The sequence below is a fragment of the Trichechus manatus genome, unplaced genomic scaffold (assembly GCF_000243295.1).
Source record: "Trichechus manatus latirostris isolate Lorelei unplaced genomic scaffold, TriManLat1.0 scaffold00152, whole genome shotgun sequence".
Classification (NCBI taxonomy): Eukaryota; Metazoa; Chordata; class Mammalia; order Sirenia; family Trichechidae; genus Trichechus; species Trichechus manatus.
In genome coordinates this window covers 139,147-165,502 of record NW_004444088.1, presented here as the reverse complement: position 1 = coordinate 165,502, position 26,356 = coordinate 139,147, and the positions used below count along the sequence as shown (strand labels likewise).

The following is a 26,356-nucleotide window of genomic DNA, read 5'->3' as shown; positions in this document are numbered from 1 at the left end:
AAACTCAGTCTCTTTTGTCTACAGTCAGAGGAGCATTTGATTGCTTGAAAAGCCCTTGAGAAAGATATGGCACCACACTGGTTTGTTTCTCACAGTGGTTCTCTTTAAACTAGTCTGACTTTGTCTATTACTTTTTTCTTTTGAGCTCAATTTTCTGATTGGACAATAATTTTCTTTGCTTTGTTCCTAATTCTGCATGATCTTTTCCTCTTTTCAAACTAGTGTGCTAATAAGTATCTGACATGTAAGAGGAAGATTTCCAGTCCTAAGAAGGACAAGTCTGTTTATTTAAGCAAAGAAATATACTTGGGAATAAAGGTCAGCATGATTTCAATGAATTGCATAGTAGAATTGGAGCAAAGTTCTTTTGCATTCCTACCTCACAAACGAGTTCATACTGGAGATCTGATGCTAATGTCCTGGAAAAGCAGACTATGTTAGCACCTTTTTTCTTTAGTGAAAAATGACTCTCAATAATATACCTGTGTCTGAATATTGGGAAAAAAGAAAAGAAATCTAAACATCTATTGAAATTTTCTATCAGACCGTTCACTGAATGATTTCACTTATTTGAAAGAATCCACAAAGTCATACCAACTCTCAGCACCATTTATGTTTTGTGAAGGTTATTTGATTACCATGGGCGCGTGCCTCCACCTCCCCGTGCTGTAATTCCACTGAAGCGCCCCAGAGTGGCTGTAACAACGACTCGCAGAGGGAAAGGAGTCTTTTCCATGAAAGGGGGATCAAGATCTACCGTCAGTGGGTCCTCGTCATCGGGCTCTAAATGTAAGTGAGTTTCTTTATTTTATTTCCCTGTAAAGAAGGGTTGGGATGAGTATCATTGCATGAGGCCTATATTCCACAAATGAAGCAAATAATTATGGAGCACCTACTATGTGCAAACTATTAGAGAAATGTAAATTGGATAAGAAATTGTCACTGCTTTCCAACGCACTGTACTGCAGTACAGGAGACCAACACAAACTAACAAAAACCCAGACACATTGGAAAAGTATTTTATCAGAACAACTAACAATATGCGCTAGGCCCTCCTGGCTTGTGACATATTATAAAATCAATATAGAATGTTGCTTTTAATGAAGAAACAATTTCACTTCAACAGAGACAGCGTATACTACCTTGTCAGTGGAACATTATGCAAAATTTATGCATGCTTTGAATAGTGAGCATGAGAATAATTAAGATAGGCAAACTATATGATAGCGATTTAAAAGTGGAACTTACCATACTATTGTAAATCATTAAGAGAGTTTTGTGTATGAAAACATATTTAATTTCATAAAGAAAAGAAAATAATATTTACATAATTTTACATTGATGAGTAAAATGTGGAACTACAAACATTCCGACTAAGCACTCTGCTAGATTTTTATAGAGATTGATGCAGAAGAACTGGAATTTATGATTACAATCTTATTCTTAAGGAAAAGACAGAAAAATTTCCTGCGTTCCTTAAATTACATTCCAGCAGAGAGGAGATGGACAATTAGCAAACAAATTAAAACATGAGATATCAGACAGTAGATAATGGCTATGCAATAGAATAAGGCAGAATCAGGGCATAGAAAAAGACAGGGAGCCCTATCTTCCATAGGACGGTCTATGACTGCCTCTCTGAGGAGGCAACATTTGAGCAGAGACCTGGAGGAAATAGTTGAGTGTGAGAGTGAGCCTCAAGACTTTCCAAGGAAGAGGCATTCCTAATGGAGAAATGATCAGTGCAGAGTCAAGGAACAAGGCAGCCAGTGTGGCTGCGGCAGAGCAAGGATGGAAGTATGTCTGGAGACATGATGAGATACTTTCTTCCCCCATTTGTTCCCCTAAAACACTAATTAGTCTTTTAGTAATCTCACAACTAACAAGTTTTATTTTTTTTTTAATTCAGAAATCAAGTTTGTTTGTTAGTAAACAATTTTTAAAATTTCTTTCAATTAAGTTTTAAGCTGCTTTTGTCTTTGGTGGTTTTCAAGATGAAAACTAAATTAAATCCGTTCGAACATCCACTGATATATATATATATTTTTAATTGAATGATGTTGGCAGGTCATAGCACGGGTCTGCAATAATATCGTTCTTGATTTCCCATTCTGCAGCTTTCTTTTGAGTATATTCTCTAGTTTAAGATTTGTGTGAAAGACATACTGCTGTTCTTGGTTCTTGCTATTTCCAAAGCAGCCTTCAGAAAAACCATGTCTGTCCCTTTCTTATTTTGGGCCTCAAAAGGAGAATTCATAATTACTGTATCAAGATTTGGACATTCTGTTAGATAATGAGCATGCATCGCACAGAACCATTTTGTAATTTTTGATAACTCAAACTCTTCCACATTCCTAGGAAATATTTCCAGTTTATTTTTAACTGGCTGGTAGCTGTCTTCGATCTCTCTTTTGGTATGTGAGAAAGCCTCTTTGTTACCAGGCTGCAAAGCTGGGATAGGCTGTCCACCCAATAGTCCATCTCCCCTCCAGCCATGTCTCTGGAGTCAGTGGGGCCATCAGACTCCAAGGATTATATATTACAAGGTGCTGTGTATGGTCCTTCTCCCCATTCTAAGGAAATTTACCAGTTTCCTCTCCCCCTAAAAACTCAGGGCCAGTAACAATTCTTCCCTGACATCTAGTAAAGGCAAGCTCTTTTCCAAGCAGCCATAACCTTGGTGCCTCCCCATTCCTAAACCAAACCAAACCTGTTGCCTTCCAGTTGATTCCGACTCATAGCGACCCTATAGGACAGAGTAGAGCTGCCTGATAGGGTTTCCAAGGAGGGGCTGGTGGATTTGAACTGATGACCTTTTGGTTAGCAGCCATGGCTCTTAACCACTGCACCACCAGTGCTCCATTCTTACGTATTATAAATAACGTAATCCCATGCCTCCACCTTCTTTCAGGGGACATGAGGTCATACTTATACCTGAATGCTCTTCTAATTTCCATGTCAGCCATAATTTATTTTATTTTATAATTTAACTCCATGTGTACTCAAATTTCAGTCCCTCAAAAACTCCAAGCACTGAAAAAATTAATGATTTTTTTCATATGTTGGAATAAATACGTTTACTAAAGTTAAACAATAATGAAATGATGTTTATAGAGAGGCAAATTGCAAGGTCAGCTAATTGGAGAAATAATATGAACTAGCATTATAGTTTATCACTGAATTACATGTAACATAAGAAACTATTCTTAAATGCAGTTGTTGATCATACATGAAGTTTGATTTGGTCTCTTTCTGGTTTTGTGTAACAGATTTGACAGTCTGAGGAAAGGTTATGTCTGAAAATTTGACTGCTAAATATAAACCATAGCTGCTTTGAAAGAAATGTGGTATAGTTTATTTTTTAACAACAATTGTTCTTTGGAACTGTGCATTTGTTAATGTAGAAAAATTTAGATAAGTCATGGCAAAAAGACTAGATATGTTATATATTATGTTGTATGGACCATCTAGTAAAATAATTATTATAAATTTATTATGGATATATTAATTCTCAAATTGTGTTAATAATAAGATTTTCCTCATAGAAAGGCAACAGGTTGATTAGTTCTGTGCATGTTTCATATAGTTCTATACATTTAGAGTGTAATTCACAAAAATTAACTGTAGATTAGTGTTATTGTAGGGAAACATAAATCTAAACAAAATTTATATAAAATGCACTTGTAAATGTAACTAAAGTTATAAAATTGCACGTTCTGTCTGAGAGCATAATAGCAGATTGTATGTATAGAGATAGATGTAGAGATAGAGATATGGATACGTACACACACGTACATCTTTGTCCCGTGGAGCCACTGGTGGTTTCCAACCGCCGACCTTTCCGTTAGCACTCAATCGCTTTAACCACTGCACCACCAGTGCTCCATATATATGTAAGTATAGATAGATAGATATACATATTCATTATTTAATAGTATTTTTATAAATAGCCTGGTTCTAACAATAATTTTAAAATTCAAATCACAAATGAGAATTTTGAGTGAAGTATCAAATACGTTAATATTGGCTTAATCTGAATGAATAGTCACTGAGGTATCTTTCTTGCTCTTTTATTAATAGGCATTTCCCAGTATTTAATGATTTGACACAGTTAGAAAAGGAAATTAATGTTATAGCTTGGGTAATTCATCATTTCTTATTTCAGAATTTTTAATATGACTAAACTCCACTGAGGAGAAAACCACATAAAGAAAAAAATACATTAATATGATCATTTGCCAAAGATGAATACTGATAAGTTTTGAAAATGGATTTCGTTCTTTAGGTATTTTGTTTTCTGTTGTTTTTTTGTTTTTTTTTTTCCCAAATCTACCTGAACTAAAACAATAATTAACCTGTCCAGCCCACATTTTGGAGTCATAAGATAAAGAAGATATGATATTGCTAATAAACACTTTACAAAAGAGCAGACATGTATACCTGTGAGGTTTATCTGTAGTTTCTTAGTGGAAAAATCAGTGCCCTCTGAAAAAAAAATTCTATCAAATCAGTTCTTTTAAATAACTTATTTTAAATTCTAATGTCTAATAAGGAAAATCCTACAGTCTTTGGGGACCTATCCGTGGGCTTTTAGTGACAGAATAGGTGATAGACTAACATGAAATTCCTGAAGTGCCTAAGAGAGCCCCCTGAGTGATGCCAGTTTGCTGCAGAAGGCCTGGCAAGGCAATTTGCTTCTAAAGGATACAGACAGGAAAACCGTATGAAACAGTTCGACTCTGTAACACATGGGATCACCCTGAGTCGGAACTGATGTGATGGCGATGGGTTTGGGTTTTTGTTTTTTTTAAACAGGAAATTAAAGACAGCTCAATTACATTTAACAAATAATTATTGAGGGCTTATCCCCAACACTAAAAGAGAATTTTATTGTGTAAATGTGTTTGGTTTTTTCCCACCCAAGGCACGTGATTTTAATATGGAGATAAAGCATCAACCAGTGAGACAATGCTAATATCCGCCAGAGTAGTATTAAACAGCCCATCCATCTGTTATCTTGGGTAAAGTATATATTCTGCTGTGGAGGTTTTAAGGAAGGAAATTACTGTTGGCCACAGGGGTTAGAGAAGGCTCAGCAGAGGATCTTTAATTGAGGTTAGAAGGGCAGGTGGACTTGAAAAGATAAAAACAGAGACCCTTGCTTTTGGAAGAGGCAGTAGGTGGTAAGAGGAAAAGAGTGAAGGCATTGCTGTCCGATTGCCTGGGGGCGGAATGCATGCTTCACGATTTACTGCCACTCTGTCCTTGGGGAAATCTTCCCTGTATGCCTCTATTTTACCATCTGGAAAATGGAAATAATAATACTATGCATCCAATAGATTGTTGTGAAAATTAAAGTATTTATCTGTATAACATGCTTGGAAACCCTGGTGGCATAGTGGTTATGCTATGGCTGCTAACCAAAAAGTCAACAGTTTGAATCCACCAGGCATTCCTTGGAAACCCTATGGGGCAGTTGTACTATGTCCTATATAGTTGCTAAGAGTGAAAATCGACTAGACAGCAACGGGTTTGGGTTTTGTTTTTGTTTTCTTTGTTTTTTGTTTTGGTTTATAAAGTGCTTAGGCAGTTCTTGGAGCATAGTTAATGTTCAGTGAGATAGATGATGATGATGATGACGATGACGATGGTGATGGCTACAGAAAAGCACAGCAGTGAAGAGCGTGGGACATGAAGCTGCTGAGTCTGTGATCCCCTTCTGGCGCTGTCGTTTACTGCATACAGATTTGGGGGGAGTTACTTTACTTTTTGTGTTAGTTTGTCATCTATAAAATGGGAATAATAATCTTACTGCCTTCTCCATAGACTTGTTGTGAGGATTCAATGAACACACACGTAAAGCTCTTAGAACAGTGTCTTGAATTAAGAAAGCCTCAATAGATAATAAACAGTAATGATGATGATGATGATTGCCTAAGCGAAGATTTAGTACTAGGAATGTCAGTTAAGAAACTGAGGACATCATAATAGAGCATAACAAAAGATAAGGCTGGATAACAGAGCAATGAAAACTGTGGAGACTATTGAAAGGTTTGGATTTCATCTAGGGGAGAGGGAAAAGACTCTGAGTAAAGTACTACCTGATCAAAATTATATTTTAGGACATTCATGTGATGGGGGCTAAGTGCATATAAGATCTAAACACACTGTGGAGATCTTTGCATTCCCTGTGCATTGTTTGGATGTTTAGCAGCATCCCTGGCCTCCAGATGCCAACCGCACCCCCTCCTCCAAGTTGTGGCAGGCAAAACTACCTCCAGACATTGCAGAATCTCCCCTGAAAGGCAAGTCTCTGTATTTGTCCCTGAATAGACTTGCTGCAAAAGTGATTAAAATAAATTGCAATATTTTTTACCACGTAAATCAGAGATGCACACATTTTTTTATATAGGCAGATGGTATCATCCCATGTGCCCAATTTCCCGTTAGGATTATATCTCATGATGCAGCAAAATGCACAAACATCATTTTGTTGACTGTATCGGAGTGTAATAACACTTATCACCAAAATCAATGAACTCCTTAGAGAGAGCAGGTCTAAAATGATTTAATATGACTTTTTTTTTTTAGCCCAAATACTATAGTGATAGTTTAGTAAAAATATTTAAGATTATCTGTATGATGCATTCTAACCTTCGTTTCTCTAGTGTTATTCTTGCCTAAAAACAAGCTAAAGCTATTTATCCCAGGAACTTGGTTGTTTTTTTTTTTCCGTTTATCATTTTGCTGTTCCTGAGAATAATTCTAAATTCAAGCCAAATGATCACTCTTAAAAAAATAAATTATTATACTCAACTAAATGACAAAATATATTTTATTATGACATTATGCTTTCTTTTGTCTATAATGATTTTGCAAAGCTTTTTGTTTGTAGAATTTATCTAAAGAAAAAGAGATTTTTCTCTCGAAGCTCATATTACTGATGTCTTCTAAAACCCATTACATGTATACACTGGCTATTAGGGCGAATGTCTGGTATATTAGCTTAAAATATCATCTTTAACTGTTAACTCCCAACTTTATTTTTCTGCCTCTGGTCTCTCCCATAAAGTCCAGACTCACTGTCTTAGTTATCTAGTGCTGCTCTAACAGAAGTACCACAGGTGGATGGCTTTCTCAGAGAGAAATTTATTGTCTCCCAGTCTAGGAGGCTAGAAGTCCCAATTCAGGGTGCCAGCTCCAGGGGAAGGCTTTCTCTCTCTGTCGGTTCTGGGGGAAGGTCCTTGTCATCAGTCTTCCCCTGGTCTAGGAGCGTCTCAGCACAAGGACCCCAGGTGCAAAGGGCTCACTGTTCTCCTAGCTCGTTTCTTAGTGGTATGAAGTCCCCTGTCTCTCTGCTCACTTCTCTCTTTTATATCTCAAATGAGATTGATTTAAGACACAACCTAATCTTGTAGATTGAGTCCTGCATCATTAACATATCTGCCTCTAATCCCACCTCATTAACATCATAGAGATAGGATTTACAACACATAGGAAAATCACATCAGATGACCAAATGGTGGACAGTCACACAATACTGAGATTCATGGCCTAGCCAAGTTGACAGATATGTTTTGGGGACACAATTCAATCCATGACACTCGTATACCTTACTGCCTACTTGTCACCTGCATTTGGATCCCAGTCGGCATCTCAAATGTACAAGTCTAAAACAAAACTGCTGATCTTCCCCATACAACCTGAGCCTCCATCAGTCTCCCCTATTTTAGCAAATGGCAATTTCATCCTTCCGATTACTCAGGCCAAAAATTATAAAAATTCTCCTTGATTCCTTTCTTTCACCTACACTCTACTTCCAAATCCATCAGCAAATCCTGTTTTCTCTGTCTTTAAAATATATGCAGAATCCGTTTCCTCCTCACCACCCAACTGCTAATACCTTGGTCCAATCCAATCTACCATCGTCTCTCCCTTGAATTATTCCCAAAGCCTCCTTAGTGGCCTCACTGACTCCACTCTTGACCCCTACTCTCTGTTCACGACACAAAGTCAGAATAATCCTCTTCAAAGTAACTATTGCTCCCTATATCACTCCAAGTATAAACCAGATTACTTACTTTGGGCTACAAGACCCTACACAATCTTCTCCACATCCCTTTGCCCCATTCTCCACGTTACCTCTCTGACTGCTTGTACTGTTCTCCCACTTTCTCATTCCACTGTAGCCACACTGGTGTCTTTGCTGTCCCTAAAGAATCCTAAGTACGCTCCTTTCTCACCTCCACCATCAACAGTTGCTCCGGAGACAATTCTGACTCCTGGCTACCCCTTGTGTATCAGAGTAGAACTATGTTCTATAAGATTTTCAAGGGCGGATTTTTCAGAAGTAGATTACCAGGCCTTTCTTCCAAGGTGCCTCAGGGTAGTCCTAAACTGCCAACCTTTCAGTTAACAGCCAAGAGCATTAACCATTTGCACCACCCAGGGATTCTTGTCTCAGGCCTTTGTAATTACTCTTTATCTACCTCATAGACTGTCCTATCCCACCAACCCAAGATATCTCCATGACTTGCTGCCTCCTGTTTGAGACTTTTGCTCAGTAAAGCTTCCCCTGACCACCTTATATAAAATGGCAAATCTCCCTCTCAGGCTTGGCCTTTCCTAACTTCTTCTGTGCAGTATTTTCCACATGTGTTTTTTGTTCGTTTATTCTCCATCCTACACCACTATACCAGTAGGTGGGAATTCCATAAATGCAGGGATTTTTCTCTCTCTTGTTTTTATCTCTGGGAAGAAGCCTAACAATAATAGGGTCTCCATAAGTATTGTTGTATAAATATGTTAGACGCTTGAATTAAAAAATGAGAGCAGTTCAAGCTCTTGTCGGGGAGACAGCATTTAAAGAAATGATAATAATTCAATTGTTGTCTTAGTCATCTAGTGCTGCTATAACAGAAATACCACAAGTGGATGGCTTTAACAAAAACAAATTTATTCTCTCGCAGTCCAGTAGGCTACAAGTCCAAATTCAGGGCACCAGCGCCAGCAAAAGGCCTCTCTTTCTATCAGCTCCAGAGGAAAGTCCGTGTCATCAATCTTCTGTTGGTCTGGGAGCTTCCCTGCACAGGAAACTCAGGTCCAACAGATGCACTCTGCTCCCGGCACTGCTTTCTTGGTGGTATGAGGTTCCCGTGTGTCTCAGCTCGCTTCTCTATTTTATATCTCAAAAGAGATTGGCTTAAGACACTATCCAATCTTGTACACCTCATCAGTATAACTGCCGGCAATCCACCTTATTACATCATGGTGATGGAGTTTACAACACATAAAGAAATCACATCAGATTACAAAATGGTACACGATCATACAATACTGGGAATAATGACCTAGCCAAGTTGACAGATATTTTTGGGGGACACAATTCAATCCATGACAATTGTTATCATTTCTTTAAATGTGAAAAAAATATGGATAGAAGGAGAATGAATTTGCTGAAAAAAAGGTGAAGATGACTTTACAATGTAGTCACCATTTGAGCTAGATATTTAAGGATTAAATGGAGTTCACCAAGTGGAGGAGATGAGAGTGAAGGGCATTTCAGACCAAGAAACACAGCAGAAGCAAAGACATGGATGTCTGAAATCACATGAGACATTCAAGTGCTGACAAACAGTTGTGAGTAGAGCCTAAGATGCGTCAGAAGGACCAGGAGATAATGAGGCAGAGAAAGTAATTTGGAGCTGATTAGGAAGTAAAGCAATTTTCTCAACTTCTAAAATTCATAATTTAAATTGTAACATTCATGTTCTTCCATAATTAAATCCAATTTTCCCCAGCCATTCTCAGGAGAAAGATGTGGCAGTCTGCTTCTCTAGAGATTTACAGCCTGAAAACCCTGTGGGGTCGCTATGAGTCGACTCGATGGCAGTGGGTTTTTTTAGCTTGGCTTGTTTACATTAGGGACTTTTATCATAACAATTGTACAACAATACGTTGATTAAAAGTATTCAGTATTTTTAGGAAAAAGAAGATATTCCAGACCACTCTCTAACACTCTGTATAAAAAACCAAAGGCATTCTATTCTATGCAATGTATCTTTAAAGACAAGGATGGCTGATATTGTAGGATTGGAGAAAAATGCAAAAGGGTGGTTGCCAAAGGCATATATTCTTTTCTTATTCTTTCATCATAGTTTTATTTTTTTAATTGTACTTTAGATGAAGGTTTACAAAGCAAATAGTTTCTCGTTAAACAGTACACATATTGTTTTATGACATTGATTAACAACCCCACAACATATCAACACTGTCCCTTCTCAAACTTGGGTTCCCTATTACCAGCTTTCCTGTCCCCTCCTGCCTTCTAGTTCTTGTCCCTGGACTCTTGTGCCCCATTAGTCTCATTTTGTTTTATGGGGCTGTCTAATCTTTGGCTGAATGGTGAACCGCGGGAGTGACTTCATTACTGAGCTAAAAGGGTGTCTGGAGGCCATACTCTCAGGGTTTCTCTAGTCTCTGTCAGGCCAGTAAGTCTGGTCTTTTTTTGTGAGTTAGAGTTTTCTTCTACATTTTTCTCCAGCTCTGTCCGAGACCCTCTGTTGTGATCCCAGTCAGAGCAGTCAGTGGTGGTAGCTGGGCACCATCTAGTTGTACCGGACTCAGTCTGGTGGAGGCCGTGGTAGTTGTGGTCCATTAGTCCTTTGGACTAATCTTTTCCTAGTATCTTGTTTTCTTCATTCTCCCTTGCTCTGGAAGGAGTGAGACCAGTGGAGTATCTTAGATGGCTGCTCACAGGCTTTTAAGACCCCAGACGCTACTCACCGAGGTAGAATGTACCGTCTGTTTGCTTATCTATCTCTCTGTTAATCAACTCCTAGAGGGAATGTAATAATTTTAGTGCCTGGCACATAAACAAACCTTTAACAAATTCCTTGTTCTGGTTTGGAATTTGTCATGGAGTAACCATACTTGCACATACATTCAGATTTTCTAGTATTTGTTAATTGCTTACTGAGATCAAGATACTAAGTTAGGTTCTATTAGGGATACAAACAAACAAACAGACAGAATGTCCTCTCTCCATTCAACTCAAGAGAATATGAGTCTAGGGACCTTAAGCCTGTATATTAGTGCCCTAGATTAGATTCCCCATATGTGTCAAAGTAGAACTGTACTCATGGAGTTTTCAATGGCTAATTTTTCGAAAGGAGATCACCAAGCCTTTCTTCCAAGGCACCTCTGGGTGAACTCGAACCTCCAACCTTTTGGTTAGCAGCTGAGTGCATTAACTGTTTGCACTACCGCGGGACTCCTCTAGGGAACTTATTATTGGGTAAATCCATTAATACATGTTGCTTTAGACAACAGTCCAAACTTCTTTTTTTAAGGATATTGCGTCATCAGAGATCTGAATAAGTTATTAATCAGGAATCTGAATAAATTTTCAGGGGTCTATTTATGATGAGAAAACAAAACTTTTAATTAAGTACTAATCTGATTCAGCACCCCTTTTCAAAGCCTCTTAATTACGTTGTTAAATTAAGGAGAGCAGACTTCAAGCCTAGAACCTCGTAGTAAGCCTCAGAAGTCTCAGCAGTAAATAAGAAGAAGCTTATCAAAACACATAAAAAAAATGTCCAAAAGCATGACTCCTGAAATTCTTAAATAACTAATAATGTCTTTACTCTCAAGGAGCTTAAAATTTAATACGAAAAATAAAACATACAAAAGAAAAGTCAACAAGCAGTATGTGTCTACCAGTAAATATAGATGCCATTAAATAAATTACAGGTGAGAGATGTCCCGGTTAGTGGGTTAGTCAAGGAAGAATTCATAGGAGAGACAATACTTAAACTAGATGGTTAGGACTTTGGTAGACATATTTGGGGGAGAGAAAGTCTTTGCTGGGAGAGTCACATAAATAATAATAATAATAATAGCTATTGCTTCTAACATTTATTGAGCTTAATTACGTCCCTTGGCAATGTGCTAAGTGATTATCTCGTTAAATTCTCATAACAGTCATCTAAGGTAGATGATGGGACTTACAGAGATGATGAAACTGAAGCTTAGTGATCAGAAAAGACTTTCTCCAAGGGACGTAGATGTGAGCTAGAGTCTTTCAGGTTCCAAACACTATTTGACTAAGTACTAAGATGTTCTGTTCAAGTAAATAGTTAACTTTGAGAAGCTGTAAGTATACTTTGAAGAAGACTCTGAATACCAGTTTAAAGAGTTTAGTTTGTTGTGTGCTTGCGTTTGTTTGTTTGTTTTTTCCTATACAAAATGGGAACGTTCTGAAAGTTTTTCAGTAGGAAAGGCTTATGATTTAGAAATATTATTTTCAGAACACTGTGCAAGAGTCCGGGTGAATGGAGAGCAGAAACCTAATTAAAAGTGCAGTGAAAATGCACAGGTGTGCGTTAGACCGTAGGTTTGCCTTATACTGAATTAACTTTTGTTCTTGGAAAGAATATCAGAATTCAAAGGCGTTGCAAAGATTTTAAAAAATCTAAATTTAGAACACAATAATTATAAAATATACATCTATTATGATGGATTGAGTAAAAGTAGGGGCTTATGTAAACTGCTGTGCAGCAGAGAAATAGTTAACAGGAGCCACAACAACAAAAAGGTAGAAAATGAAAGGAGAGAAAAGTGAGAGAGAGCACATCCGACCCAGAGGTAGCCCGTCCCGAGAAACAAGGCACAAAACCAGACCTAGTATATAGACGGTAAATCTAACTGAAGAAAGGTAGAAATGATTACAGCCAACTAGACCAGATAAGGGACAGGACTTCTCCCAAGGGCAACACTGAGGTATTGGAGTGTGATAAGGAAAAGACAATCAGTGGGGTAGGTGGCCTAAGAACGTATCACCCGATATGGTCTCTGCTCTATTCAGGACTTCTACAGTTGTTTGAGGAGCAGCTATCACTACTTCTAAGCTCTGCTTTGCACGACCTTTGATGAGCTGCTGCTCATCATTTCCAAAAGAAGAGCTGGGCAGCCTGCACAGGGCTAAGACTGTGAGGGGCAAGAAAGAGCTGAAAGTGTCTCTCTGAATTTCATCACCGTTGTATCTAAGCTTGAATAATATTAACTAATTAAATCCAAATTTTATAGTGATCTGACTCTGACCTTAACAGACATTTCTACAGTGCTAGATTTGAGCCAAGACTTAAAGGAACCCTCAGCTCCCTGGACACATATAAGTTCCTACGTAGTAAATGCAGATTTCTTTTTGTGTGTGTGTGTAATGTAATTTCTGTGAAATGAGATACTTTTTGTTTGTGTTTTCTTTAAAGAGATAAACAAATTAAAATTAGTCAGTTGCATTCCTGAGCTGAGTATTGGTTCCACTTGATAAGAAATAGATTCTATTAATTTTTGGCCATAACCCAATTTCTTCTGCATTGAAATCCAGAGTAATAAGATAAAATATTTTCTACTAAATTTGATAGATTTAAGTAAAGCTACGTGTCATGCTTCTATCAAAGGGAATGAGAATCATTCTTCAAAGCAGAATCAGTTTGCCTTTGTGACAGATGATGTTTTTCAAATTTAGCTGTGATCAACAATAGTCTTTGATGTCTTTGAAGTAATTGATAGAAGGAGTAATTCTCTACTTTAAAACAGTGTTCTATTTTCATTTTGGTACTTCATGGTAGGAAACGCCACAAGGCCTGCTTCTTGAGTTTGTATTTTGCAACCTACTTTGCATCATAAATAAAAATCTGATTATTAAAAAAAATTGTCATTTTGTGATGGAAAATGCATTCTTAATTTTATGTTAGAAAAATATCTATTCTTCCTGGGAGCACTTAATGTATATAGTATGTAATATCACGTATATATTATATCATGTATCTTAATTGACAAATAACTCTATTCCAAGCAGAGATTGCATTTTGTTCTTATTATTTTAAAAAAGTTTCCTGAAAGTTAAAGAATCAAGTTAAAGCAATCCCACTCCTGGGTATATATCCTAGAGATATAAGAGCAGTGACGTGAATAGCATATGCACACCCATGTTCATTGCAGCATTATTCACAATAGCAAAAAGATGGTAACAACCAGAGTGCCCATCAGTGGACGAATGGATAAACAAATTGTAGTACATAGATACAATGGAACACTATGTCATGATAAAGAATAATAATGAGTCCATGAAACATCTTCTAACATGGAAGAAACTGGAGTACATTATGCTGAGTGAAATAAGTCAAATACAAAAGGACAAACATTGCATGATACCTGTCTTAGGCTGGGTTCTCTAGAGAAGCAAAACCAGTGAAACGTACACACATACACAGAGATTTATATCAAGGAAATGGCTGAAGCTGTTGTAGAGGCTGGAAAGTTCCAAGTCCGTGGGTCAGGCTGAGGGTTTCTCCTGACTCATGTAGCTGCAGGGGATAGCGAACCCAAATCAGCAGGTCAGATGGTAGCTGCTGGCTCATGGCTGAGAAGGCTGATGAATCTAAAATTGGCAGGTAAGATGGCAAGCTGCTAGTCCAAGTCCTGAGAAATGGAGGTCAGATGCTGACAAGCTGAATGCAGGAATCCAGGGCAGAGCAAAAGCCAGTGAGTTTCGCTAGAAAGTCCAAATACATTGGATGCAGGCCACACCTCCAGGAAACTCCCTTTCAACTGATTAGCTACTCACAACAGATCCCATCATGGAAGTGACACATCATATCAGATCTCATCATGGAGGTGATTACATCATTATACAACTGCCAGACTGTATCATAATTGCCAAACCACTGAGAATCATGGCCCAGCCAAGTTGACACACATGTTGATGATCACAGTCCACCCCTTGTCAACTTGGCACCTGTACACATCTCCTTAAACCATACATAATCTATGAATAAAGACAATTACAAAGTCATACTTACGCCTAACATGATACAACTAACATGCGTACAACTGAAAATGCACTAGACCTGTTTACATTTTATAAGTGATGAAAACAAACGTATTTGACACACACATACAAGGAAGAAATACTCATAACAATTAGAGTCCTCGTTTCTACAACTGGTCACGCGATCGTAACTGGTATCTAGAACTACCTTCTTCCACCACCCATTCTGTATTCCCTTTGCCCTCAGCAAGCACCTCACCTGGTCATGGTTCTTTGCCTGGTGGGGTGGCCCAAACCTTCATTCCTGAAGGGCCTGGGCCATTAGTAATCATGTTGAAATTAGGTTGCTGTATTTTTCCATTGACTGTAATCACAGGGCATGGTAGTACTAAGAGACACCCTAAGGGATCTCCTGCATCCCAGATACCTCCGTTGTGTAATACCAACCTGATTTCCTCTTGGTAATCAGAATCAATCACATTAGCCAATATGGTAACTCCCTTCTTTGTCTATTGATCCAGAGGCATAAGGAGTCCAAAGTGGCCAGGTGGCATTCTTAATTTCCAGTTCAATGGAATCAGTGATGTGTCTCCAGGTGGAAGCATTCCTCCGTTTGGAACTAAGACCTCTAGATCCACAGAGCCTAGGGTCGCATGGACAGGAAGGAAAAATTTCTTGCATTTGGGTCACTAAGGGTAATTAATAGTGAGCGGTGCCACTCCTATTTACACCCCTTGATTCCTGGATTCATGAATCCTACCTATGGGAGAAACAGCATCGTATATTGGATGCTGGTTTAGAGCATATACAGGAAAACATTGCCCCAACTCTGCAAGGTATTGCTACCTATCTGGCACTGTAATTGTGTCTTTAGAAGGCCATTCCATTGTTCTATCAATCCAGCTGCTTCAGGATGATGGGTAACATGGTAAGACCAGTGAATTCCATGAGCATGGGCCCATTGCTGCACTTCATTTTCTGTGAAGCAAGTCCCTTGAACCGAAGTGATGCTGTGTGGGGTACCACAATGGTGGATAAGGCATTCTGTAAATTCATGGATGATAGTTTTGGCAGAAGCATTGCATGCAGGGAAGGCACATTCATATCCTGAACAAGTGTCAATTCCAGTTAGAACGATTTTGTTTCTCTAGAACCATTCCTGGTACCAAATGTCTTAGGCTGTATTCTCTGGAGAAGCAAAAGCAGTGAAATGTCTATATATATGTCTATATATATATATTATATATATATATATATATATATACGACTACGCCACCAGGGTTAAGAGCTACAGCTGCTAACCAAAAGGTTGGTAGTTTGAATCCACCACCTGCTCCTTGGAAACTCTCTGGGGCAGTTCTACTCTGTCCTGTAGGGATGCTATGAGTCAGAATCAACTCAACAGCAACAGGTTTACTAGATAGTAGACACATTTTAATTCTGGTGATGGGAAAGGCAGTACACAATGTGGGGGAAGTCAGTACAATGTGACCAAGGTAAATGAAGACACTGAGAGGTATGAAAGAATAAAGGACGACTACAGTAAATGCTATAACATATACAATTTTGCAACAAAAGTAATAAGCAAAAAATATGTAAGTGGTTACATAGGTAGATATATATGCTATATGGGGGTCGGAAGGCATATGGGAGTACATACGTGTTCATATATAGGTATATTTGCGGGCATATATATACTTGTTTGTATGTGCTGCATATATATTCATACATACAATAAAGCACATGGTGGGGGCACAGTTATGGAAACTTCCTAGACATACCTAAACACCTCATGGGATTGATTTACTGGGTTTGAAGGCTCAGGACCATAATCTTGTGGGAAAACTAGGCCAATTGGCATAACTTAATTCCTAAAGGAAACATTCTCCATCCTAGTTTGATGAGTAGTGTCTGGGGTCTTAAAAATCTTGTGAGTGGTCATTTAAGATACAACTATTGGTGTCTTCCCATCTGGAGCAAAGAGAGTGTCTTAATTATCTTGTGCTGCTGTAACAGAACTACTACAAGTGGATGGCTTTAACAAAGAGAAATTTATTCTATCACAGTCTAGGAGGCTAGAAGTCCCAATTCAGGGTGCCAGCTCCAGGGGAAAGCTTTCTCTCTCCGTCAGTTCTGGGTGAAGGTCTTTGTCATCAATCTTCCCTGGTCAAGGAGCTTCTCAGCACAGGGACCCCCGGTCCAAAGGGCGCAGTATTCTCCTAGTGCTTGTTTCTTGGCGGTCTGAAGTCCCCTTGTCTCTCTGCTCACTTCTCTCTTTTATATCTCAAAAGAGATTGATTTAAGACACAACCTAATCTTGTAGTTTGAGTCCTGCATCATTAACATAACTGCCTGTAATCCCACCTCACTAACATCATAGAGATAGGATTTACAACACATAGGAAAATCACATCAGATGACAAAATGGTGAACAATCACACAGTGCTGGAAATCATGGCCAAGCCAAGTTGACACACATTTTTTGGGGGACACGATTCAATCCATAGCAGACAGTGGAGGAAACTGAAGACTCAATGAAGAAATTAGTCCACAGGACTAATGGCCCTCATGAACCACAGCCTCTTCTAGCCTGAGACCAGAAGAACTGGATGGTGCCACCTCCGACTTTTCTGACCCGGCACACCATAGAAGGTCCCGTTAGAATGGGAGAAAAATGCAGTACAAAAATTCATAAGAAAAGACCAGACTTGCTGGACTGATGGAGCCCTGGTGGTGCAGTGGTTAAGAGCTCAGCTGCTAACCGAAAGGTCGGCAGTTCAAATCCACCAGCCACTCCTTGGAAATCCTATGGGGCAGTTCTACTGTGTCCTATAGGGCTGCTGTGAGTCAGAATCCACTCGACGGCAACAGGTTTGGTTTTTTTGGGTTTTTTTACTGGGCTGATAGAGACTAGAGGAACCCCCGAGACTATCGCCCTAAAATATCCTTTTAACCTAGAACTGAAGCTAGTCCCAGAGGTCACCTTTCAACCAAAAAATAGATTGACCTATTAAATAAACAAGAACACCCGTGAGGAATGTGCTCCTTTAGACAATAAACTATATGAGACCAAACAGTCAACATTTACCCAAAAGCAAGGATGATAAGGCAAGGAGGGGCAGAGAAACTGAAGGGATGGGAAGGGGGAGGCAGGGCGGAAATCATGAAACTGCTGACATATTACGGGGAATGTAACCAATGTCACAGAACAATTTGTGCATCAATTGTTGAATGGGAATCTAATTTGCTGTGTAAACTGTCATGTAAAACACAAGACAATATTTTAAAAAATCAAGTTAAACATTCTGATTTCTTCAGAAATTTCCAGGGGATATCCAAGCTGAGATCTATGTACATTTGATCGATGTTAGTCCTGTTTTTTTCTTTCTTGGAAATTATATTAAATACCAAAAATCTGGGATGGGAACCACTACTCTAGAAAATATCAATATGAACTTCAGTGAATTTTCTTTCCCACAAGCCCCAGTGCTTAAAAAGAGGCAAGGCAACCTAATGCCTCATTTTTTAAAAAACAGTAGGTTAAGTGACAAGTGTTCAGTAAATGGGAGAGAGTTCTCTGGCATCTAAGACATTTCGTTAGAGGATAAATGTCACAGCGGTTTCAATCAATCATTACCAAGAAGCTGGATTGAAAATACCACTGACTGCTGAAATATATATTACAACATAGTGCCTCAAAGTAGTATTACCATACCCGTCATGATTTAATCATTGCTTAATCTGAATCCATTTTACATTGCAGATTTACTCTATATTTGCCAAAACTGAATTTAGTATCATTTTAGTCATTTGATAAAATATCTCTAATTTCCTCTGTCCCTTTGCATAACATTCAATCTAAATGATTTAGTATCAGACACTCACATCACTGATACTACTGCGTGTGCTTGACAAAATCATCTATAATCCAAGGAGCACCGGAAAAAATGAGAACAGGAAAACTAAAAGTATCCTGTGAGACTTGACGTGGCCTTGGGAGAACATGGGGTGTCTGTGAGTTGCACCCTAAGTAAACCGTGGTGGATTTGATGTTCTTTTGCTTTTTTTCCCTCCTTTTCCCCTTCCAGTGAAATCAGATGAGTTACAGACAATCAAGAAAGAATTAACCCAGATCAAAACTAAAATTGACTCCTTGCTAGGGCGCCTGGAGAAGATTGAGAAGCAGCAGAAGGCAGAGGCAGGTAAGCGAAAAGCATCTGTGGCCACAGACATGTTGGAATTAAACCAGAGAAGCACCCTCAATCACAGAGACAGCGCAGGGCAAGGGGGATACTGAATGAGTTTAACAGAGTTTAATACAGATATGTGGAACAAGGCTTTAAGCCCAGAGTTGCAATGATGGGATATGATTTCTTTCCTTTCAGAGGACATGAACCGATTTTTCTAAGATTCAGACTAAAAAAAAGTATTTTGATGAAAATAATAAGTAATTATTGAATCACAATTGAAAGTTTACAGATCAATATCAAGCAACCTTTAAGAAAATAAAACAATTAATGGAATAATGGTATCAGGTTAAAATAATATTCATGTTTCATTAACTACGGCAAAATTTAATGGATCACAAACCGTTATTACAAAGCCCAACTCCTGTCCTTGCTGTCACCCTGCAAAACTTCAGAACCCAGTTTCAGGAACCTCACACCAACAGCATGCTTCTGGCCATCCACTGGCCAAGTTATTTGATTATATCCTTTTACAGCTTAATGGCCTCTCTCCTTTCAATTATCAGCCTTGACCCGAGTTCCATTATATTGCAATTATGACCTCTTCAAGTGGTTACAGATATTTTTAAAATCCTAGAATATGAGAACTGGGAGAAGCTTAGAGATGAGTTAGTCCACAGGTTGAAAACTGTGTTCTACAAGGCCTTAGGTACCTCAGGGGCCTCCTTGGAGAATATGAGGATGGAGACTGTAGAAGATCCAGTAGGTAGGTCAACACCTGCCTTCTCCAAACCTCACCCTTGCTCTGACCAGTGTAGATCTATATCTGTTTTATGTATTGCAGTTCAACATAAGACTTAATCTGCTGAGTTTAAATTCTTAAAAAAATTTAGAAATACAATTTTGAAAGCTATCGAACAAATCCAAACTCCTCATTTCACAGATGAAAAAACAAAAGGTCAAGGAGGTGAACTGATTTTTCTATAGCCGTATAACTTGTGATAAATCTTGGGCTCAAACCCAGTTCCTGTGATTGAATCCAATGCCTTTTCCAGTGTATAGCTTTAATCTCAAGATTCCAGTCAGGACCAGGTCACAGGATTTTACTAAAGGGAGGCAACCTGGGTAACTTCTAACTATGAGAACCAGCTGAATTCTGGGGCCTCTGAGTGATAACCTGAGTCAACCTGTTTGTTGACTGCATCACTGTGGTGAGGACTAGATTTGTCTTCTGGTAGAGAACCATGTAGAGCTCAAGAATGAAAGAAGCCAGATGTGAGGTGGTGGTATAGTATACTGGGTAGGAGAGATACCAAGCTTAAGTACAAGTCTTCACACCCCACTTACTTAGCCTCAGTTTTCTCTCTTATAAATGATGTTAGTAATGGCTACCTCAGAAGATTCTTCCAAAAAATGATTAAAGTAGCATATGTAATTATATAGCACAGTAAATAGCACTGAGTAATGGTTCAAAATGGTAGCTGTCTGGGGTTGGTAGCAACACAAACCTATATAGGCAAATGAACGTTTCCCATTTCCCTTCTACTTTCATAGAGCCGATTTTTAAAAAACACAAGGCATGTTCCCAGCACATGGTAAGTTCTGATTAAAATTTGTTAAATTGATGTGGATGAGAAATGATAGATCAAATGGAATTATCTCTATAAAAAATTTCTATTACAAATACATTTTCTACCAAGAAAAGATATGCTGCCTATACCTCTTAATGGAGAAATTTAGATTTTAGAAAGGTTATTATGTGCTGTCTTATGGCACTAATCTAAAATGTTGCTGTAACTGAAATATTCTGTGATGTTGTTTAAATCAATATTTTCCTTTGAGGAACTTCTGTGAAATTCATTATTATGTAAAACAACCCTTATAGCAAAGGACTTTGATAACCAATTTGCACTTCAGTTTAAAGGATTATGGAGAACTCATTTAAATATAAATCACCTCAAAGAGAAAAATGTGATCCTTATTCCATCATATCATACCTTTCAGTTTGCTGCAATGAATAATGCCTTCCACATATCTTCTTGGAAGATCATCTATAAACATAATACTAAAATTCAAAGCTTTTATTTTCTTCTCATGAAAGGCTGTCACCTTATTTTTTGCATGTTTAAACTTTCCCAGTCACAAGACAGTTACTTTTTAAATCATAGACTTATTTCCTTGATATTTATGCCATTCTTGCTTTAACATGTTAGGAAGAAAATGGAATTATTTAATTTGCAACTTCAGTCTCTTAGTAATTGTCTCCTGAATAGTATTCATATTTATAGAGATAAGATGATCTTTTCTTACACTTTTCTATATTTTATTTATGAAAGGAATTCAGGATCGTATGAGAAGAGTCAACACTACATTATGGGAAGTGGAGAAATTTTATTAAAATTCATTTTGAAATATTTATTGCCTCCTTATGAAATTTAAAGGACACCCCTTTTAATGCTTAATTGGTTGCAAGCTGTTTATTGGCTAGCTAGCATTTACTCTTCATTATTCTTTCTTTCCCAATGTTTTATTAGTCTTTTGATAATAAAAGTTTCCGGGTACAGTGGGAGTGGCAGGAAGGAGAGGCAGGATCTCGAACAAAAAGTGGGAGAAGCCACATAACATGGAGATTGTTCTGAGTTCAAGTTTCATATAATTTTTTTTCTTTTTTTTTTTGAAGTGAGTTCCCAAGCTATCAAGAATAATCACAGTAAAATAGTCTCTAAACTTTAAACTACTTTTAATAGATGTTTGTATGGTATCTTGTCTCTTCCATTGAGACTGTAAACTTCCTAAGAACTAGATTGTACCTTCTCTTCCGTTTTTAACTCTCCTCAGCATCATGTACTACAGTCAGGGCACGATTTAGCAAGTCATTCAGCTTCTCTGGGTCTCAAGCCCCTCAAATGTAAACGAAAGGAATGAATTATGGCCTCAAATGTATGTTACAGCTTTTAAAATTATGATTTGTGTGAATTTTTTTCCTTTGAATAACTCAAATAATACAACATTTTGGGAGGATATAGAGATTACACAGGTTATCGAAAATAACAAATACACTTAACATCAGTTTAGCGTACAGTTGTTTCTCATTTGAATTTGATTCTTTTAAGTTAGTCCCATATAAATTGCCACATGTAAATAGCACAAGTTGTACGTGGTTTTCACAATGATGTTAAATGACCAAAAAAGGTGAAAGGGGCAAGAAAGAAAAGTAAAGACTGAATATCATACAATGGGCACAATTACTCCATGAGTAACTATATTTTTAAAATAATTCAAATTTAAAGTGTAGACTCTGAAGTGAAAAAGGCAGTTAAACATTGTGTTAGTTATCTAGCACTGCTATAACAGAAATACCACAAGTGGATGGCTTTAACAAAGAGATTTATCCTCTCACAGTTTAGGAGGCTAGAAGTCCGAATTCAGGGTGCCAGCTCCAGGGGAAGTCTTCCTCACTCTGTCGGCTCTGAGGGAAAGTCCTTGTCATCAATCTTCCCTGGTTGAAGAGCTTCTCAGCACAGGGACCCCGGGTCCATAGGACACACTATTCTCCTGTCTCTTGTTTCTTGGTGGTATGAGGTTCCCCTGTCTCTCTAAAAAGAGATTGATTTAAGACACAACCAAATCTTGTAGATTGAGTCCTGCCTCATTAACATAACTGCCTCTAATTCTGTGTCTTAAAATTATAGAGGTAGGATTTACAACATATAGGAAAATCACATCAGATTACAAAATGGTGGACTATCACACAAGGCGGCAATCATGTCCTAGCCAAGTTGACACACGTCTTGAGGGACACTATTCAATCCACAACAGACATTATTAAGCTCAACTTTATTCTCAGTGGCATGCCTGATATATGACCAGCCAGTGCTTCCTTGGACAATTCCAATGATAATATCCAATATTAGACCTAAGCAATAGAGAGGTCATGAACTGGAGTGCCATAGGATATATTCAGCCTCTAAAAATATTTGATATAAGACAGAATTTTTTAATTAAATTATCTGTTAAAGAATGGAATATTAAAAATCAAAATACATGACTTCTCTTGAAAAATTGAAATTTGTCAATATTACTGCCCACTTTACACATGGCATGCACTTTTCTATTTGCTAATATCTTCATCCACCCACATGAGACGTTTATGTTATTTACTTGGTTCCTGTTCACATTTGTACTTGAGACAACTATTGTAGGTTCTTCCTTACACTAAGCCAGAATTTACCTTACTTTCACTTTAGTTCCTTTATCCTTTTTATGTCTTCTGAAACGAAGCTTATGTCTAATCCCTTGTGAATCAAATGGTCAATTAAATATTTAAAGATACTTATAATATTCTCACCCCTCCAAACCCCTTGAACAGTCATATAATCAGCCCATGCATAATCGATTTAGCTGTATTTAAACTTTGATCATAGCATTTTTGAAGCCTTCTTTTCTTTAGATAAATACCAAAAATTCCTTCAGCTGCTTCTCGTGTAACTTAGTTTTATATTTTGAACCATTGTCATATCTCTTCTCTGGGCATTCTATTGTTTGTCAACTGCCAATTGTCATACTCGGAATGCAAAAGATAGCTCCAGATATAACCTGACTGCTGCGGCCTACGACTTGACCGCTATTTCTGTTCTGAAAACTTACTACTATCATTGATGGTTAAGACTGAGTTGGTGATGATTCCAGTTAAAGATGATGAATGAAACACATGAATTAAGGTCTGCTGTTTCCTGAAACTGCATTAAAATAATGGTGGAGTTACAAATAAATAAATAAACCCCCAGGGATAAAGAGAATGGGGAAAAATTATAAAAGCTGGACAAAGATGCAAAAGTGTACCTGACAACACATTCAAGAAATCTGAATTCAATTTTAACCACAGAACTGAAAGGCTCAGGAATTGAATGTATCAGATTCCTCTGGGAGAAGGGGCATAAATGGGCTGAAAGTCTGCTTAAGAAATTATTAGATTTCTACATCTGCATTCTCCAATGTGTAGCCAAGGAACCATCCCTGTCCCTCTTGGCAGAAGACTGAAGATGTTTCCTCTAGAAAAGCTAAAACAGAGGGTGACTCAGGACTGGGAGACAACAGGCAGTGTTGAGAGCGGTTGAAAACAGGGAGAGAAGTGCAAGTTGACACACTGACTGTAGACATGACAAGCCTTCTCCTCTACTTCAGCTTCCAGACCACTGGAAGGGCACTGGAAAAGTCCTCAACTGGGAACATTACCAGCTCAAAAGGAAAGCCATCAGGACCCAGTCAACCAGATCACCCTATAGAAGCAATCCCCACCTATGCTTAAAAAACTTCCAAAGAACATTTTAGTAGCTATGGTTAAAATATGAAAAAACAAACAAGGATCAACAGACAGAAGAAAGCACTTAATATGAAAAACAAAGACTTTCAAGCCCCCAAAATGGAGGAAACAGGGTTACACAGGAAGAATAAAATTTCAAAAAAAAGAAAAGAAAAATCTACTCATTAATACCCTTAGAGAGGTAAGAGGAGACGTTACATTCATGAAATGAGAACATGAAATTATAAAAATGAGTATTTAAAGAACAGATAAAAGAATTCATAGAAGTTTATATATGATAGCATATATATAAGAGTTGGAAGACAAAAAGAAACTCTCCCAGAAAATAGAGATGAAAAATAGTAAGGGAAGGATAAGAATATTATGGGATGAATATCTGAATAACAAGATTTCAGAAAGAAAAAAGAGAGCCATCATCGAAAAAATAATAATTCAAGAAAAAAATCCCAGAATAAAGGACATAGTTAACTAGATTTAAAAAAAAAAAAAAAAAAATCCATCAAATACCTGGAACAAAGCATGAAAATAGGTGCACATCAAAGCATATCATTGTGATATTTCGGAACATGGGGGGAAAAAAAGATCCTACAAGTTTCCAGAGAAAGAGAGACAGAGAGGAAGAAAGTAAGAGAACATTTTCCATGTAAAGGAACATGAGTCAGAATGGCATAAAGCTTCTCAAAAGCCGCACTGGAAGCTAGAAGGCAATAAAAAGTACCCTAAATATTCTGAAGGATAATTATTTCCACCTTAAAACTATCAAATGTGATGGCAGATTAAAGACATTTTTAGACAAGGTATCAAAAAATTATCCCAATTTGTCTTGGCGCGCTGGTTAAGTGTTTGGCTGCTAACCAAAAGGTCAGCAGTTCAAATCTGTCGGCTGCTCCTTGGAAAACCTACAGGGCAGTTCTATTCTGTCCTAAAGGGTAACTATGAATCAGAATTGACTTGATGGCAATGGGTTTGGTTTTTGGGGGGAGGGGTTTACCCTTTCTTTGAAAACTGCTGGAGGATCTATTGCACCGCAACAAGGAAGTAAACCAACAAAAGGGAAAGCATAGCTTTCATAAAACAGGGAGTCCAAAGGAGAAAGAAAAATGACTCCCTGTGATGGTGGTAAAGAAGATCCCAGGATAGGAGATGTGCAGGACACCTTAGGAGAAATAAATCCACATCAGAATGGGTCAAAAGTTCTGGGAGAGAGTTTTTGAAGAAGGTGGGTTTGAACTGCTAACCTTTTGTCTAACGGTAAAGTGCTTAACCATTTGTGCTACGGAGATACTAAAGATCTAAATTAAAACAACAACAATTTAAGGCTATTGTTAATTTTAAAGAAAATAAGATATTGTGCAGAAAACAAAAAGTAATCATTGTACACTAACAGCTTAGCTGTGCAAAGTATTTGCATAGTTATATAAACACTGACTACTGATTTAACCCAATTTACAGTGTAAGTCTCCACGGAGATGGGAAGTGAGTGAGTGGGGACTGTGGAAGACAACTGAATCCTCAGCCTTCTAAGGATGATGTCAACAAAGTGAATAACACTGATCAAGAAGTAGCAATATAGACATGTTATTTAGAGAGATGAGGAGAAATATTTGAAAGAATCATCTAAACGAGTGGAAAGCCTTGTGGAGAGCTAGAAACAGTGAAGAGGTAGAGACAGAACACTGCTGTTTTTCGTAACAAGCTTGTGGAAATATTTGGCTCTTTAAAAACTAAATTTAAGGGAGAGGGTGAGGTGGAGTTGGTTTTTTTAGCAGCTAGATCAAAAATTTTCCAAATTACTGGAGAGCTTCCTGTGGCTATCCCTAAGATAAGTTAATCGCAAGCTTTTCAAATTGAACTTATTATCTTTCTACCCACTTTTCCATCCAAATATGCTTCTCTCTCTGTGTCCTATCTCAGTCACATCACTATTAGGTAAATCCTGTGGCCAAATTGCAAACCTCAACATCATCTTCTATTCCTTCCACATCCAGTGCTGCCAAATCTTGCCTTTGG

General features: G+C 37.9%; 1 protein-coding gene across 14 annotated transcripts in view; it reads left to right on the top strand.

Moving 5' to 3' along the window:
• RALYL (RALY RNA binding protein like) overlaps positions 1 to 26,356 on the top strand; it is an 800,360-nt gene that overhangs the window by 730,149 nt on the left and 43,855 nt on the right. For all 14 annotated transcript variants that reach the window (XM_023740284.1, XM_023740287.1, XM_023740279.1 and 11 more), the window contains 2 exons: positions 626 to 789; positions 18,925 to 19,038. In XM_023740284.1, the coding sequence (XP_023596052.1) occupies positions 626 to 789; positions 18,925 to 19,038 (278 nt within the window). The remainder of the gene's footprint in view (positions 1 to 625; positions 790 to 18,924; positions 19,039 to 26,356) is intronic.